The 18,068-nt window shown below is 37.5% G+C and overlaps 2 protein-coding genes across 2 annotated transcripts in view; both read left to right on the forward strand.

Annotated features, from left to right (window-relative positions):
• Positions 1-1,021: 1,021 nt before the first annotated feature.
• Positions 1,022-2,200, forward strand: LOC107728284 (cyclin-O protein B-like). Its single transcript, XM_016538410.1, has 2 exons — positions 1,022-1,177; positions 1,655-2,200. The coding sequence occupies exons 1-2, from the start codon at positions 1,022-1,024 to the stop codon at positions 2,198-2,200; spliced, it is 702 nt and encodes a 233-aa protein (XP_016393896.1).
• Positions 2,201-4,100: 1,900 nt separating this feature from the next.
• Positions 4,101-18,068, forward strand: part of LOC107728293 (smoothelin-like) — a 33,589-nt gene continuing 19,621 nt past the window's right edge. Inside the window, exons 1-2 of the mRNA XM_016538421.1 lie at positions 4,101-4,158; positions 4,355-4,464. Coding sequence (XP_016393907.1) covers positions 4,119-4,158; positions 4,355-4,464 — 150 coding nt within the window. The 5' untranslated portion in view covers positions 4,101-4,118. The remainder of the gene's footprint in view (positions 4,159-4,354; positions 4,465-18,068) is intronic.

Consider the following 18,068-nt stretch of genomic DNA (forward strand, 5'->3'; position numbering starts at 1 on the left):
CTTCTTGCCTTATCGTTCCGCAGACATTTTCCTCTTTTGTTTTTTATCCTCTATCTTTCTGTCGCTCGGCTCGGACTGAACGCTCTCTCCTCCACGTCATGAGTAGACACGCCCCTTACTGCTGATTGGCTACAAGTATGTTTTGCTACTCGGCCCGAATCAGTTTTCTAAAGCGTTTTTGAAAAACCGCTTACCCCACCTTTAACTACAACCATGATTTTTTTTGTAGTAAAACCATGCTCTTGCTATCTGAATTAGTGATTGAGACAATAAAAACAACTAATATGAATATAAATATGAACCACAACGTTTTTTTTTTAAATAACGATAAATTTAATTTAGATTTAATCCCAACATATTTTGATATAGGGCAGACTTAAAAAAAAAAAAAAAAGATCGGATTACATTTTAACAAGGAAATACTATTTCAGTCTTTCTACTTCAAAATTTCACACAATTCAATGTGTTGTAATTATTTGTGAAATTTACTAGCAGTTTCTGAGTGAAAATGAAAAAGTATACCAATAAACAAAAAATGCCTTTTTCAGCCCCATCAGTCACTTGCATTATTTTTTTAGCATAAACAGATTTTATCTGTTTGAAACACAATACTGTCTTAAAATGCTATTGTTTGTGAATACAAATGTTTTTATGGCTTATTCTTTAACTCTTTAAATATTACTGAAGCGCGTTTAAATAGATTGTTTTAAATTACATACACAAACACACATATATATATATATATATTATGGGCGACATAAATCAGGTGACGCTTCAGGTGTGCGCGGTCAGTTTAGTCTCTGAGGCACCTGCAGCCCTTGGGACTGTTGTCATGGTAACGCAGGTACGCGGCGGGCTCTATAGCGCCCTACGGTGCGCGCTAAAACACCCGGGAAAGACCCCGTTTACAAGCACCGTTTCTCCTGCCAACACCGCATTCGACTGAAACACTGCACGTACAGCAGGATGATGAGGACGTGCGGAAATCCGTCCCGGCGGTAGAGCCTCTCCTGTGGACGCGATGAGCGCATTAAGTGACTCGGGCTTCGAGGAGGATCTTCACGCTTCGGGCTCTGAGCTGCAGGAGTGTGATGATGAGGAGGAGAGCTGCTTCATCATCCAGAGACACAACGAGCTGCAGTTCCTGGCGCACAACTGCCTCGCGCGACAGCCGCAGGTAAACGCCTGTTTGTATTAGTATTATCATTATTATTATTGCAAGAAATTAATACTTTTATTTAGCAAGGACGCATTAAATTAATCAAAGTGATGTATTTCCACAAAAATACTGGGCAGCACAACTGTTTTCAATGTTGATAATAATCAGAAATGTTTCTTGAGCAGCAAAGCAAAGCATGATATGACCCCTTTAAGTATGTACTTAAGTCCTACTTAATTGGGCCAAAAAGCACTCTAAAATTCAGCTAATTGCATTTAATATGAACTTAAACTGTAATACATTTTAATTTAATTGTAACTATGTAATTAAGTGTCTGAAAACATTACACTCAAGTATATTCTTTTAAAGTATAGGTTAATATGCTAAAGTGTACTTCTTTTTCACTAGGGTTAGTACACACTTTTCAGGGACTATTGATTACAAAAATAGACCAAGATGTAAATCTGAGTGAGTTGTGATTTTTGTGTTTTCCAGGTTGAAGTGTATTCACCTCGCATCACACAACTTCTGTCGCTTTGCTGCAATTCTTTTTCCAGAGAGCAGCTGTGCAATCTCGAATGCCTGATCCTTCTCAGACTCAACTTCAGACTGGCTGCACCTACCCATGCTTTCTTTCTGGACTACTTCACCAGTCGCACTACTGGATATCAGACTGATGGAGCCATGGATAAGATGGTCACTACACAGGACAGAAATGCATGGAAGGAGCCCCAGAAGAAGTGGAAATGGTTGGCTTGCAAAGTCTGTGAACTGAGTTTGGCTGACTACACGTTTAACAAGTATATGCCGTCTGTGATTGTGCTGTGTGCTGTGAAACTGGCAAAAGATCTGCTGAAGACGCATTCAGCGCAGCCCACAGACAACAAGGCTGGCTCGTCAAAGACATTGGAGTCGTTCGGTTTTCAAGAGTATCCAACATTTGAAGCTCAGGTTTTGGTTCAGCAATGCACAGAAGATCTGAAATTGTTGGTTTCTCTTAATCAAGATGCAGTCCAGGACTTCATATCACCATTATATTAGTTCATTCCACAAAATGAGCACATTGAAAATGTGCTAAAACATACTTAAGTAATTCACTTGCTGATGAAAAAAAAAAAATGCAAAGATACTGAAGTAACTGAATGTTTACCGAATTTCTCTTACATTTTTCTGATGTTCTTTAATACTCCATACGACTCAGAATGCTGAATTAAAGGCTGGATTTATAATCTTTTAATGCAGTCAAACGGTATTTATCCCCCAAAAAATATTTATGCAAAAGTAAGGTTTTATTTTAAATGTATGTTTATGTAGAATCATCTTTTTGTATTTGTGTGATTATGGGATTGACGGATCACCTGTGGGAATTAAAAAAGTTTAAAAAAAGAGAAGTTGAATGTTTAATGAAATCTCACAGGTTTCTTAAATTAAAAGGATAATATATATATTTTTATATGAAAAAAAAAAGTTTGTTTCTTCATAGAAACAGATTTTAGAGAAATTCCGATGGATGCTCTGCAGTGAATGGGTGCCGTCAGAATGAGAGGCCAAACAGCTGATAAAAACATCACAATAATCCACAAGTAACCCACACCACTCCAGTCCATCAGTTAACAACTTTTGAAGTGAAAATCTGCATGTTTGTAAGTAATACATCCATCAAGACGTTTTAAACTTCAAACCATTGCTTATAGCTAAAATACGAGTCCACTATCCATAATATTGCTTTCTCCAGCCTTTGGACTCTCATTCTGACGGCACCCATTCACTCCATTGGTGAGCAAGTGATGTAATGCTAAATTTCTCCAGATCTGTTCTGATGAAGGAACAAGCTCATCTGCATCTTGGATGACCTGAGGGTAAATTTTCAGCAAATTTTTGGGTATTATTTTTGTTCACTCCAAAATATTTCCGCCATTTTAGAGAGTATCATCACAACGCATACGCACGCTTTCCGCTAAGCGTAAACAACGCTGATTACGCAGATTACGCTCTTGGGTACTCTCTAAAATGGCGGAAGACGTAACTCGGGGGAGAAGAATTGTTAAATAAATTATGTTATTTTTGTTTTCTTTGCTCTCAAAAAGAAAATATCTTAATTTGTGTTCTGAAGATGAACGGAGGTCTTACGGGTTTGGAACGACATGAGGGTGAGTAATTAATGACAGAATTTTCATTTTGGGGTGAACTAACCCTTTAAATGCCATAATACTGGATGATATACACATATTTTGACAAAAAAGGTGCAAGAAAAGTAAACTAATGTTATGATGATATTGCCAATCATGCATTTCTCTCGAGTGCCAAACTCCCAATAACAATTTGAACAACCTGTACTTAAAGGGGTCATATGATGTTGCTAAAAAGAACATTATTTTGTGTATTTGGTGTAATGAAATGTGTTTATGCTGGTTAAGGTTAAAAAAACATTATTTTCCACTCTTAACTTTTATAAAGAATATCTCTTTGGATTTGAGACTTAAGTCTTTGCAACTGTACAGGTCTTCTTTATGCACCAAGAGCTTGTAACACTCCAAAGAGAAAGGAAAAATTGAAATCGCATCATGATATGTTTACCTGTATTTTACTTAATATTATTTTGATGAAGTTTCTTACTGTTTGGTTGCTTTAAAATATAGTTACCTATCTCTATGCTGCAGGCCATGTACACCGTAGAGTGGCTTCACCTTAGGTCTTGCACAAGTCGGTTAGTCAGCAGACAGGGCGTGGAGGAAATTAAATGAAATGAGAAAGTAAATGTGACAGACTTCATTGATAGCAGGTCGCAGAGCCACTGTAAAGAAAATAAAAAACAATGTGCTAGTCTGTTACACCAATCAGACGTTAACGTTCTAACTCGAGCGTGTGAGGTTTTGAATTTACCGGCCTCTTATTGGCTGGCGGTGAGTAAGGGGCGGGGCTTCCACTCAAATCACTCACCGCTCGTGACTCCCGAGGCATGCAGTCTGCTGTGAAGCGAGAAACGGTTGGAGTGTGTGTGAAAACAAACGGCTGCCGGTCATTAACAAGGACAGCTTTTAATTTTGAGGATTTATATTTGTTATTAGGCTGTACCACAGACGGGCTTGTCGTTTCTTTATTAGAGAGCATCTTCCCCGAGTTAACCGGACCGGGACCTAACGTACTCTTGAATGTATCTGACGTGAGCCTTTCTATTATGTGTATGTGACGGTTTGTTTAACAGTACTTTACACTCGTTCGCCATTCAAACCGGTAATAAAGTGTCTGAGAAGATGTCAGAGAAGCGATACTCCAGCATGGACGAGTCCTCGCTCCGCAGTCTGGTGAGTTCAGCTCTCAGCTATGCCACTTTTTAGTTTTAAGTTTAACAGACATTGATTTTAGCTTTAGCATCACTTTAGTTTCTGTCAGGAAGGTACGTGCTTTATCTAGCTTAGTGCTGTTCACATCTTTATGATAAAACCGTCCGTGTAAACATAATATACGCGCTCAGGCGCACGTGTCATGCTGTAAAAAGGTTAAAAATTAACAATGTCTGCTCATTATAGTTCAACCTTCACACTAAAAACGAGTATGTTGTATTTTGTACATGATTGTGACACCTGAGTTTACATGTACAATTATAAAGCGGAGGTTTAAAGTGGAAAAACAACAAAAAAGCTGATTTATAATATGTGCAATAGTATTAAAAATGCTATTTGTTTTTATCAGTGCATTTCTTTAGCAGACATGATTCTGACATAAATGAATAAAATTGAACATTAAGTGATTTTCTTTTTAATAAACGTGTGAACATTACATTTGAGAAATATGATTAAAATGATGTTCACTTGCATGAGATGAAGACTCTAGACATATCAGTCTTGACATTAAATGACCATTCATTTCTTGTAGTTAATAGTAGTACTACGTTTACTTTATGTAGCCTAGTTCTCAAGGCATTTTACAAACCAAACAATATAACAGACACAATATACATACATAGGCTACTACAGACAGACAGAGCATGAGTCAGCAGCGCAGTCCAGAGTGATAGATGCACCTGACAATCCAAACACAGGGAGTATGAGTGGAAAAATGAAATGTCCAAACAAGCAGCCACACATTACAGAGCCAGAGGCAATGAGAAAAACAGTAGAAAAGGAACCAAATAAACAGATTAGATGTGAAGCAGCAGGAGTTTTAAATAAACTTAGTGCATCCAGGCTGATAGATCATCCCAAATCACTGGGACAAATAAGAGTCACAAAAAGCGCCCCAGCCAGAAACCAGATGCCATTTTTTTTCCCAAGACTCGTGTACAGCTGTGGTGCTTGTTCATGACGATTGGAACATTAAAAGTTAAAGTGTCATGAACAAGCACAACAGCTGTACACGAGTCTTGGAAAAAAAAAAGCCATCTGGTTTCTGTTGAGTCAGTGGCGGTCCTGACTGTCATGCTGCCCTAGGCGAGATATGAGGTGCTCGGAAAGGAACAAATCATTTTCAGTGAGTTGTGGATGAAATGGCAGAGCAATTGTGTGTAACGGCCGGGAGTGAGCATGAAGTGGGCGTCTGAGAGCCTGTGTGAATTCATCAATGCCACCCTGAACAGCTGCAAGCGTCGTCTATGCCAGGATTCATGGAGTGACAGCATTACAAAGTGCTACATTGGTTAAAACCACTGCATTCTTGTATATTAGGAATGCACAAAAAGATTTACTGTGTGTTTCTTGAATTGATCAAGAGTTTGTGTGTCGTATAAGCTTTTAAAGGCAGAGTAAGTGATTTTTCAAAAACACTTTAGAAAACTGATTCGGGCCGAATCGCAAAACAAACTTGTAGCCAATCAGCAATAAGGGGCGTGTCTACTCGTGATGTGGAGGAGAGCGCGTTCAGTGCATGGGACGGACATTAGCCGAGCCGAGCGACAGAAAGATAGAGATGGCGGATAAAAAACAAAAGAGGAAAACGTCTGCAGAACGATAAGGCAAGAAGTAGGACCCGTGTAAATATCGGATCAGCTTTCCAGCGCTGGAGAGAACTCAAGGAGCGGAGGCCTGCGATCGGACGCCGAGGTTGCTTTGTTTCTTCTCAATAGGTGAGTAACACCGTGTCTACAACAGCTAAAGTCTGCCTACACTGGACGCGATCAAACGACCGTTGAAAACCATTTGAAATGTGTGTCAGCACGTCATGAATAGAACCCGGCAGCAGTTTTCTGTCGGGGATTTGTTGCGCCGCTCACGTCCGGTGTAGACACGGTGTAACATTGGTTTTGCTTTGTTTCACAGAACTAATCGTTGCCTGGGTTGCGTACGTATATGTGGGGCGGAGCTATCAAAATAGGGGCAAGACCCTTTTGGGGTAGGGGCGTGTTTGTTTTGGTGATTTCAAATATCAACATTGGATACCAGAAATCACTTACTCGGCCTTTAAGTGTGGCAAACATCACTGAGAATAAAAACATTCCACAGTTGAACAAAATGGGATCAGCTTGAAGAGTTGTAGCACAGTCATCAATATACTCTGGCATTCTTCTTTTGCGGGCATAATACTGAAAAAAATTCTGAATTATTACAAAAATAAGACAGATTTATTCAAATACTGCCAGTGGAGTTTCCCACCAATTTGCATTTATGTGATATTAGATAATATCCCAGTAGGAGTACAACATCACAGCATTCAAACACAATAAGAAGTAATTCAGTTTGACGATCCCAATGTCATAATTTTTACACCTAAAGCAGAATTACATGCCACTTATCCAAATTATTATTATTTTTTGCAAAAGTCCTGCAGTATCTGCAAGTTGGTGATATAAGTCAAAAGTGCATTTAAAATATAATAAGGAGCTTCACTTTTAAATAACTACACATGCTGCTGCAAGTACAAGCCATGTTTGATTGACTTGCAAATTAGTAGCTATGTGAGGTTTATTAATTAGCACTTTGATAATTGTGTTCAGGTGTTTCACATTATCTTGGATTGACAGTGTGTTGTTCACAAAACCCCATTTAATTATATACTGTCATGGGGGAATTGTCCCTGAAATAGCTATAGCATATTGCTGGCATGGATAAACAGTTTCTGAAAAGAGTGAATGTTGTGTCAGACTCACAGACACCGTGCCAGCGTTTCAGGATTGTTCCTAATAGAACATTCCCAGTCAAGTACAGTGTCACAAATTCCCACACAATTTAATAATTTCTTCTGTGACTCGAGTCATGAGCTTCATAAAGCTGAATTGGTAAGGCAGGGTTAAACTGTCAGTGTGTAAAGACTCAAAACACAGAGCACAAAACCTGCATTCAGAGCAATAGGGAGAAATAAATATCGCCCGTTTTTTCGCTCTGTATGTAGTTATGTTTACAGAATGACCACCCTATTGAAAAAATCAGGTCATGACGGCTTGAAGTGGTTTGGCTGATTTTTATAATATGGAGCAGTTTGTTGCTGGGTCTCAACCAGCTTAAACATCTAACCTAACCATGTCTACCTGGTTGATCTAGACCCCACCAGAGCATTAGACCAGCTATTGGCTAAAATAACCAGCTTTGACCTGCTTGAAAGTTTGTAAAATAAGAATGTCAAAAAAAAAAAAGAAGACTAGTATCAAGTCAATACTCAAAAAAGAAGAAGTAATTGACTATAATTCAATACCCCAGTGCTGTTTGACTGACACACATCCAGCACTTATGGCACTTATCAGCCAAATGCACTTGGTCAGAATGCCTATTTTATGTAAAATGTAAAAAAAAAACGCATGCTTTTTTTTAAAGCAAGAGTTCGCCCTAAAAAGAAACTTTGCTGATAATTTACTCACCCTCAGGCATAGAAGATTAGCTGAAACCGTGATCCTTGGTGATTCATAAAATGCAAGTCAACAGCTATCGTAACTTTGAGAGTCAAAAAAGCATATCAGAGAACACAAAATTAATACCTGTGACTATATTGAGTTCTTATGAAGCGAAATGATTGAAAAAAAAAATTATATATTGAAACAAACTGTCCAAAAGAACCAGTTCACGGAAAATAATTGGATTTTCCTGTTTGCCTGAGGATTACAGGCAATAATGTTAATTTTCTTGCACAGACTGATCGTTTCTCTTCATAAGAACTCCATATATAGTCAAGTTCCACCAGTATTAATTTTGTTCCTTGATATGCTTTTTTTGATTCTCAAAGTTGGGCAGCTGCTGACTTGCATTTCATGAACCACCAAGTATCACGGTTTCAGCTAAAAATCTTCTTAACTTTTTTTACTCAAAAAAGTCACCTACATCTTAATGGCCTGAGGGTGAGTAAATTAACAGCAAATTTTTGTTTTTGGGTGAACCATTCAGTTCCTCATAATAAACTTCCTAAATACCTCAAATTTAACTGTTATACATATATATTTATTTTACAAATAATTTTTCTGTGTCCTATTGTGCAAAAACTATTCTCTCAAGATGATTCTCTCAAGTTTGGTGTTCTGAAATTATATCAGTCCCGTAAAAACATACTAAACAGACTCAAGATTGATTTTTATTAACATTAGGTTTTCAAATTATTTAATTTCACCAGACACAATTTTAGAGCTGGTAAATCTGCTAAATTGAACCTTCATGTGTGGTTCTGAAGGAAGACAGAATGTAGATTCCCACCTCTTTTGTCCTTCAGATAACTCAACACTTCCCCCAAATCTCCCCCTGCGAATATTTTCCACTCTGCCTTCACAATGTTTGGATGTCTGTGAGACACGATTCCACAGAGGTCAAGAGTGTCACAGTCCCTCATGGGTTGTGGAACATGTGGAGTTTTCTCCAACTTTCCTGTTGACTATAGGGCTTATTTTTAGTTGTCTGTGAATATATATATATTCTTTTATGCTTTTTATGATGCAGCATCTACTCATACCCATGAGGTTGGTGTATGTGTATACATCACACACCTTATACTGTGATTGACACTACAGTGGGTATAGAAAAGAATCACCTCCCATTAAAACAATAATCACATTTTTTTGCTTTGCAGCCTGAAATAAAGACGGACACAGTTTTTGTTTTATCCAGCTGTATTTACTTACAAGATTTAGTAAAATTTAGCTTGAAAAGGTTTTAGAATTTTTATCATATGTTAATTTAAAGAATCTTGTATAATATTATTTGCTGTGTTTGTTTGGTTTTTATTGTATTTATGTGATATTTGCATTTTTGTAATTGAATTTTTGCCATGAAAGTAGCCCCAGATGCTGACGTGGCATTAAATAAAATTATACTACTACTGCTATATACTTAAAAGATATAACACCAACAACAAAAAAATTTAAAAACAGAATCACTTATTTGGAAAATGGATCACTCCCCTCCAGGCCCGGTTCTTGACAGCGATAGAAGGGTAGGCTGGCAGATATCCTGGGTGGGTGGGCAGTTTTTTTTTTTGGAGGGTGGGTATTTAGATGGTAGATATGGCTATATTAACTATGCAACTGTATTGCAGTGTTGCTGATATATTTACATGATTACTATTTATTCAATATAAATATATCAGCAACACTGCTTTCTTCATTATTTTTATTTATTCCCCTGAAAACATTTAAATGCTTTATTTAGTTACTTTAATGGTGTGGTCTTTATTTTCCTCAAAACAATTGGTAAACCAAATGTAATCATGTCTACAACATTTGGTTTACCAAATGTTTGGAGGAAAATAAAGACCACACCATTAAGTTAAGTAAGATCTCTGGGATAAAGTTGTGGACAGGCACAAGTCAGGAGATGGAGACAAAAAAAATTAAAAGGCTTTATCAATACCTAGAAGCACAGTGAATGGGATTTGGATGGGATAAATGCAGAGCACTAATTCTGAGTATGGGTCACCATACTTGGCCACATGTCACGTCACTTTTTTTTCTTCTTTTAATTCTATTATGAAGAAGTGGAAGGTTTTTGGTACACAGACCCTCCCTGTATCAGGACGTCACTCCAAACTGGATGAAAGAGCCGGAGGAAACTGGTCAGAGAGGCGACCAAGAGCTACAGCAACTCTTAAGCAGCTGCAGGAATTTATGACAAAGAGTGGTCATTGTATGCATGTGACAACAATATCACAGATTCTCCACAAATGTGGCTTGTATGGGAGGGTTGCAAGAAAAAAGCCACTCCTCAAGAAAGGCCACATGCAGTCATGACTGAGCTTTGCCAAACACACCTTGAAGATTCTGAGGCAGATGAGACTAAATTCAGCATTCCTCCAGTAAAGCATGGAGGTGGTGATGTCCTGTTCTGGGGTGTTTCTCTGCAGCAGGGACTGGAGCTCTTGTCAGGATAGAAGGAAACATGGATGGAGCAAAATACCATCAAATTCTTGAGGAAAATCTGCTGCTCTCTGCCAGAAAGTTGTCAATACGAAGAAGATTTACCTTCCAACATGACAATGACCCAAAGCACACAGCAGAACTGAGCACATAGTGATTGAAGGAGAAAAAGCTGAATGTCCTTGCATGGCCTAGACAGAGTCCAGACTTAAACTCCATCAAAATCTGTGGAATGACTTGAAGACTGCAGTCCACAAACGCTCGCCCTAAAATTGAACTGAACTTGAGCAGTTCTGCAAAGAAGAGTGGGCAAATATTGCAAAGTCTAGATGTGCAAAGTTAGTAGAGACAAATCCCAACAGACTAAAGGCTGTAATTAGGCGCATGCACTACGCCTACGTTCTATGTCATCCGCCCTGAACGGCTTCCGTGTACGACAGTTAGCGCAAGCTAAGTGGTGATAATGTTTTAAATATGGATATGTTTCTTAAAATAACTTATCGATTCGCTACAGGAGGCCTTTATTCACCCCCCGGAGCTGTGTGAGGCACTTTTTAATTTTAGATGGATGCGCTTTATTGGACTTCTTTTGGACTGTTGAACAGAAACACCCGCCTTGTGCCATTATAAAGCTTGGAATAGCCAGGACAATTTTTAATATAACTCCGATTGGATTCGTCTGAAAGAAGAAAGTCATATACACCTAGGATGGCTTGAGGGTGTGTAAATCATGGGCTAATTTTCATTTTTGGGTGAACGATCCCTTTAAAGCAAAAGGTGGTTCAACAAAATACTGACATAAGGGGGTGATTCTTTTTCCAACTCAGTGATTCTGTTTTTTTTTAATTTTTTTTCTGACATGTTGGTGTTTTATCTTTGACGTGGATGTTATAAGTTGCACTGAGTAAATACAGCTGGATAAAACAAAAACTGTGTCTGTCTTAATTTCAGGCTGCAAAGCAACAAAATGTGATTATTTTAAAGGGGGGTGATTCTTTTCTATACCCACTGTAAAAGTAGTTCTGTCAGGACCACTATCGTCAAAATGATTGACACTTTGCATACAGTTTGGATTGGCAGTATGGTTCTGTTCTGGGTAAAAACTTCCCGCTCATCCATGCAGCCCAGGGGCGCGGGAAGATGTTTTCGGTTGGGGGTGCTGTGTGTGTCCGTGTTGGGTGAAGGGGGGTGGGGTTTGGGGGGGCTGGTTCACTTATGTCGGTACTCGTGCTGGGGCTGGTGTTGTTTGGATGCCGATTTTGGAAAGTTTTTGCTGGGATGGGCATTTAAAAAAAATCTGAAATTTGCTTTTGCGCCATTGTCTCCTTGTATTAAAGTTAATCTTGTTCGCATTCTGTACAGTTCATGCCTTTCATGTCTGAAACCACGCGCCAGCGTCATGTGTTCATGAGGATTAGGCTAATCATCCCATATAGAAAACATCACAAGTAAAATTAATCATGTTTATAAAGATAACATGGGTTTATTATAGCCCACTTACAATTTACATTTCAGAGATCATTACAAATAAATTATTAAATGCTAAAACTGAATAAATTTAAATGAACAAACTTGGCGTTGCATTTGCAACCATGTGAAAACGGTGTGCTGCAGCCCCCTCAGCACCCCTACTTCCCGCGTCCCTGATGCAGCCTGTCATTAAGAAGCAGGGAGAGAAGCAATAAGCCCCTAGGGTAAACCGAACAGAAACGAATGCAGATATCATTAATGTTCTTAATAGTGCTGGGCAACAATTAATCGCATCCAAAATAAAAGTTTTTGTTTACATAGTATGTGTGTGTGTACTGTGTATATTTATTATGTATATATAAATACACACATATGCATGTATATATTTAAGACAAATATGTTTATATATTAAATATAGTTATATATAATATAAATTATATGAATATAAATATATACATGTACATATTTTCAAAATATATACTGTATGTGTGTGTGTGTGTGTGTGTGTGTTTATATATACATAATATACACAGTACAAACACACATATATTATGTAAGCAAAAACTTTCATTTTGGATGCGATTTAATCGCGATTAATCGTTGCCCAGCACTAGTTCTTAATGACATTTTAGTGTAACAACATAATTAAAGATAAAAGGAGTCTGATTCAAGGAGGAATAATAGATAGGAGGAGTTGGGGATGGAGGAGGGTAATTTGCTCCTGAGCAAGTGATAAAGCTGCTGAATAATACTGAATAGATAATAATAGTAATACTGAATAATACTGAATAGACCTTATAGTAATGCCGTGATAGGCGTCATATTCCTATAGGTAGACGTGGATCAACTGAGAGTCAGCTGATGCAAGCTTGACTCCCGTGACCTGCCAGAACTAACACTACGCTTGATTTTTTTTTTTTTGTTCAATTTCAGATTCAATTAGTTTTTCATTAGAGATGTTTATTTGTCTTGATAGTTGTTCTCAACTTTGAAGGCATTTCCTGATTACATCCCAAAAGACTCTCTAAATGGGGTCTGTTTATGTAGAACTTATCATTCACGTCTGATAAATTCACATCATTGCTGTCCTGTAGTGTTTCAATCATGTATTTTTTTTAAGGTTACCTTTACATATTTTTTTTTTACATAACAATAAAATGCAAATAAATAAAAGACTAATTATAAGCTATATTTTTGTCACTGTGCATACTGAAAACAGTCTCATCACTGGAAGTCGCCAGGAGGATATGTGAGCTGTAGTACTGGATGCCCTTATGTTATAGGAGCACAACTGGCCTTAACTTCTGATCACATATGACAAGTATTGCCTTTGCCTTTAAAAAAAGGTGCCGTTCTAATTTGAAAAATAATCAGTTTTCTCAAATAAAAAGTTTGAGAAAGTATTTGTTAATGTGCTCCAAAGCCTTTACTCTCATTGATAGACACCGCTTTGTGTCACTGCATATTTGTGTAAAGCGAAAGGGACAGTTCATCCAAAACTGCACATTCTGTCTTCATGTACTCACTGTTGTGTCATTTCAAACCTGTAAGACTTTTTGGTTGGCTGACTTACAACATAACACGTTATCTACTAACATGTACTACGTGTTCAAATAATGTTTTGACAAAAAAAGTTTTATAAAATGATAAACCTCACATTTCAGCCTTTAAATAATTTTGTAGGAAAAGGATTGGTCAAAATAATAAATTTGATCAGCTCCATAAACAATTGTACATAGACTACCTTATTATCGAAGTGTTGAGATTTTTAGAATGCACATTAGCTTGTTTTCCATCTACCTCTCATTTCCATCTTACAACAAAAATTTGGTCCCATTTTCACATTGTTCTGAACACAGAGCAGCCAGGCTGAATGAGAATGTAACTTCACTGTCTAACAGCAGGTGGCGCTGATGGAACAGCAGAAATAGAGCTGCTTCCATGGTAACCGCTGTAAACAAAGCAGCGAATCTTTTCTGAAGACAGTCAGTTCCCCCTTATGCATTCATCTTATTCATTCATCCATAAATTCTTTCATATAATTTTTTTTAAAATTTTTTCTTTCATTATAATTCTTTAATAAAACTTTGTTCCGTCATGTTTTCACACAAAACCTGTGCTGCATGCGCATCACTGTTACTAACTTTGCTTTATGCTGAGCAGTTTATCAAATCGCGATAATCAAATACGGTTTTAATGATAATTAAAATATGAAAAGGTAATGCTAAACGTCTGGACTTTTTATCAACGGCTTTTATCAAATCGTTTCATCCCTAGTGCATTGATCAATGTTTATAAATCTGTTATCATTTAAATCGATCATGTCTCTTCAGAAGACTTGGATTAAATTGTTCAATTCATATGGATTAGGTTTATGATCTCTTTATGAACTTCAGTGACATGTGGGTGAGTAAATTATGACAGAATTTTCATGTTGTGTGAACTATCCCTTTAAACTCTGTCTTATGGACACACCCACATCACATCACCAACAGACACTGTCGCATATCTCAGATTGCACAATTGACTGAACTTGAATGGCTTCCGGTTGAACGGATCTTTGGAAAGCACTCTCTGATCAGTGAGGATCAGTCCTTCATTTTCACTTTCCGGCTGTGGTGGGTCGTAAAGCTCCTGGTTTAGCGTTCCTTCATGTGAATCATGTTGTCATGTGACTGCTCAGGTGTTGGATGAGATAATGCAGGAGGTTTGAATGGGATTGCAGGAACAGGATTGGAAGTAGTGGACCGTGACACTCTTTTACATGACTTAAATTCTCTAATCAGATCAGATTATATACAGACGAATGATTAGTCACCAAAATAATTGACTAATGATTCAGAAAACCCAACTACAGTTTTAAAAATGTAATTTTGTATATCACTATTATTAAGTATTGCTCAGTGAATTACGGACACTGCTTTATCCAAACTAGTTCTAAATAAAGTTTTAAAAGAAATTTGAGTTTGTTTTGTTTGAGGTTTTTTAATGTGGAAACAAGCCTTCTTGTTGTTCTTGTTCATCAAAAAGCTTCTTTTACCTTAAATATACCACAAAGGTCAACAAAACTTGCATGTGTGGTCATTCATATAAAAGGTAGCATTATATCTATTCTTACAAGTGAATTACGGACACTGCTTTATCCAAACTAGTTCTAAATAAAGTTTTAAAAGAAGTTTGAGTTTGTTTTGTTTGAGGTTTTTTAATGTGGAAACAAGCCTTCTTGTTGTTCTTGTTCATCAAAAAGCTTCTTTTACCTTAAATATACCACAAAGGTCAACAAAACTTGCATGTGTGGTCATTCATATAAAAGGTAGCATTATATCTATTCTTAGATTTTGGCGTTGGAAAGGATTATCCCACATTAGACGGTGAGTACCTGCAGTCCTCAAACGCACTATTAAGGCTGTTTGGATAACCTGAATGAACTTGAATTTCCTTTGGAATTTAAGGAAGTAACGTCTAGGAAATGGAAATGTTTATGTTGGGTCTCATTGAGATTGTAGGTGTTCCAGGTCATTGCTCATCTTCCTGAATGTGCCACTAATGCTCTCACTATCTTCCTTTGCCCTTCACCTCTCTTATTCAGCCCGCATCACAGTCCGGGGGCGGGGTTAGGAGGCCTGTGTCCTTATATGGGCATTCTCACGCTGAGACTGGAATGGACTGCTGATTCACATCTCTCTCTCTTTTCTCTCTCTCTCTCTCTCTCTGCTTTTGCATCGATTTCCATTACCATGATTGATGTAAAATTGAAAGTTTCCATCAGTCTTACCTTCATCACTCAGGGACAAAGTTCTCCAACAGAAGTGAAACTGCAGAATGGATCTTTGGATTATTAATTAATATTAAACTGTTTGACTTTTTAAAAACACTTGGCTAGGTAATATTCATAAGCTCAGTCCTTTCCACACATTTTTGAGTGATTTGCTCACTATGCATCTCTAAGACCCTATTACACCTGTAGTCACCACTATTCACTTGTAATCGGACCACCCGAGAGGATTGTTAATAGCAGATGTGAATGCACTCATCCTTGCATGATGCTTGTCTACTGTGTTTCCATCTTTATTCATAAATGGGGAATTTGGTATGAAAGTAGTAGAGGAAAACTCAGCAGTATGTATGCTTTAGCAATACCAGTAGTATTTGTCATGAATATTTGAGAGCTGCTGCTGAACCGCCAAATGGCTGCTTTTCCATTTGTCTCCATGCTGTCATCCAACTTTCTTTCCAACTTAAAAATGTTGAAAAATGGTAAAATATTTAAAGAATGACGGTACACATTCCCAGACCAGCCTACTTATTCAATACTTGAAGACAATTTTTTTTTTTAAGGGGTAGTTCATTTAACAATTAATGTCCTCACTCTCAGGCCATCCAAGATGTAGATGAATTTGTTTGTTTATCTGATGGGATTTGGAGAAATGTAGCATTGCATCACTTGCTCAGCAATGGATGCTCTGCAGTGAATGGGTGCCGTCAGAATGAGAGTCCAAACAGCTGATAAAAACATCACAATAATCCACAAGTAATCCACAGTACTCCAGTCCATCAGTTAACATCTGGAGAAGACAAAAGCTGCGTGTTTGTAAGAAACAAATCCATCAAGATTGTTTTTAACGTCAAAGTATTGCTTTTAAATAAAATGGTACATAATCCATAATAACGCTTCCTCCAATGAAAACCTTATCTTGTCTGAATCAGGAGAGAAATCTGCACAGATCAAGCACAGTTTGCAAATGAAAACGGTCCAAAACAGCTCTAAACAAATATGTGGGTGGAGTTTGATGTGAGAGACAGCGGGAGATGGACTTTTTCACTGGAGGAAGTGTTATGATGGATTATGGACTCATATTTTAGCTGGAAGCATCGGTTTAAATGTAAAACATATTAATAAATGATTTTTTTTTTTTTTTAATGCAGTTTTTGGTTTCACAAGACATTAACTGATGGACTGGAGTGCTGTGGATTACTTGTGGATTATTGTGATGTTTTTATCAGCTGTTTGGACTCTCATTCTGACGGCACCCATTCACTGCAGAGCATGCATTGCTGAGCAAGTGATGCAATGCTACATTTCTCCAAATCGGATGAAGAAACAAACTAATCTACATCTTGGTGAGGACTTTTCCAGCAAATTTCCATTTCTGGGTGAACTATTCCTACCTGTGATCACGATAATATTGGCATCAACACAAACAAGTTTAGGCTATTTTTCAAACAAGTTTATTTTCTCAATGACATAATTAACTAATGAAAGAGTAATGAAAAGACTAGTCTCAAAGTACGTTCAACCAAAAGTGAACTTTATGTATTTCTAAACCTTTATGACTGATGAAGTTTAACAAGGACATTTTTGTTAATAGTTTTTACTCATCGTAAGATCTACAGAGTTAGGCTACTTTTGGTTACTAGCTTCTTCCTCACCTCTCACGAAAACTAATGATGTCCATGACCACTTCTCAGAATAATCGTGGAATACTAATTTAGTGTTGATAATATGGTTTTGTTTGTTTAAATTAAGAAGAGTGTTCACAAAATAAGTGTCTCTGCAGGCTTTCAGAGATGTACTTATCTGGCACTGTGTCTGAAAGCGTGACAATGTACAGTCATTCTTCAGTCACACAGGGCATTAATATGAATGTAATGATAAGGCACAGGAAGTCAAATCCACCCAATACACTTGTTCCCTACTGATGATGAGATAAAACGGTATCGATATTTATCGACGGTACACCTTCTTCGATAACGATATAAAAATGTTCGATATAGTGCACGATATAGGCACGTGCTATGAGTGCTGTGCCTGCCTGTGACGAGGAGATTGTGAATAATAATAAAAAAAGAAGAATATTAGTCGAATTTAAAATAAACATTCGCATTTGAATGCAAAAATAGTACAATCCAATGTTAGGTATGCGTTGGGGAGCGCGAGATGCGGTAATGATGATGTAAGTGACGTTGTAGTTTAGTGTTTTGTTAGTCTAGCCCACGAGACGCGCCGCTGCTGCGTTATTCATTCAAAATATTAGAGAAATATAGTAGCTCAATACGGAGAAGATCTTGATTAGGTTAAAACTGAAACAAAGCCATTCACACAGAACGCATATTCAGCACATTTTTTAGACGGACAAATATGACTGCTGCACTCGCGCGTCACACAAGAGATGTATA

This window comes from Sinocyclocheilus rhinocerous, unplaced genomic scaffold (assembly GCF_001515625.1).
Source record: "Sinocyclocheilus rhinocerous isolate Xijiao unplaced genomic scaffold, SAMN03320098_v1.1 scaffold1364, whole genome shotgun sequence".
In the NCBI taxonomy this organism is placed as follows: domain Eukaryota; kingdom Metazoa; phylum Chordata; class Actinopteri; order Cypriniformes; family Cyprinidae; genus Sinocyclocheilus; species Sinocyclocheilus rhinocerous.

Coding starts and splice junctions, on each gene's coding strand:
- LOC107728284 (XM_016538410.1), top strand. CDS start 1,022: ATGAGCGCATTAAGTGACTCGGGCTTCGAGGAGGATCTTCACGCTTCG. Junction 1,178..1,654: donor GCCTCGCGCGACAGCCGCAG/GTAAACGCCTGT, acceptor TGTGTTTTCCAG/GTTGAAGTGTATTCACCTCG.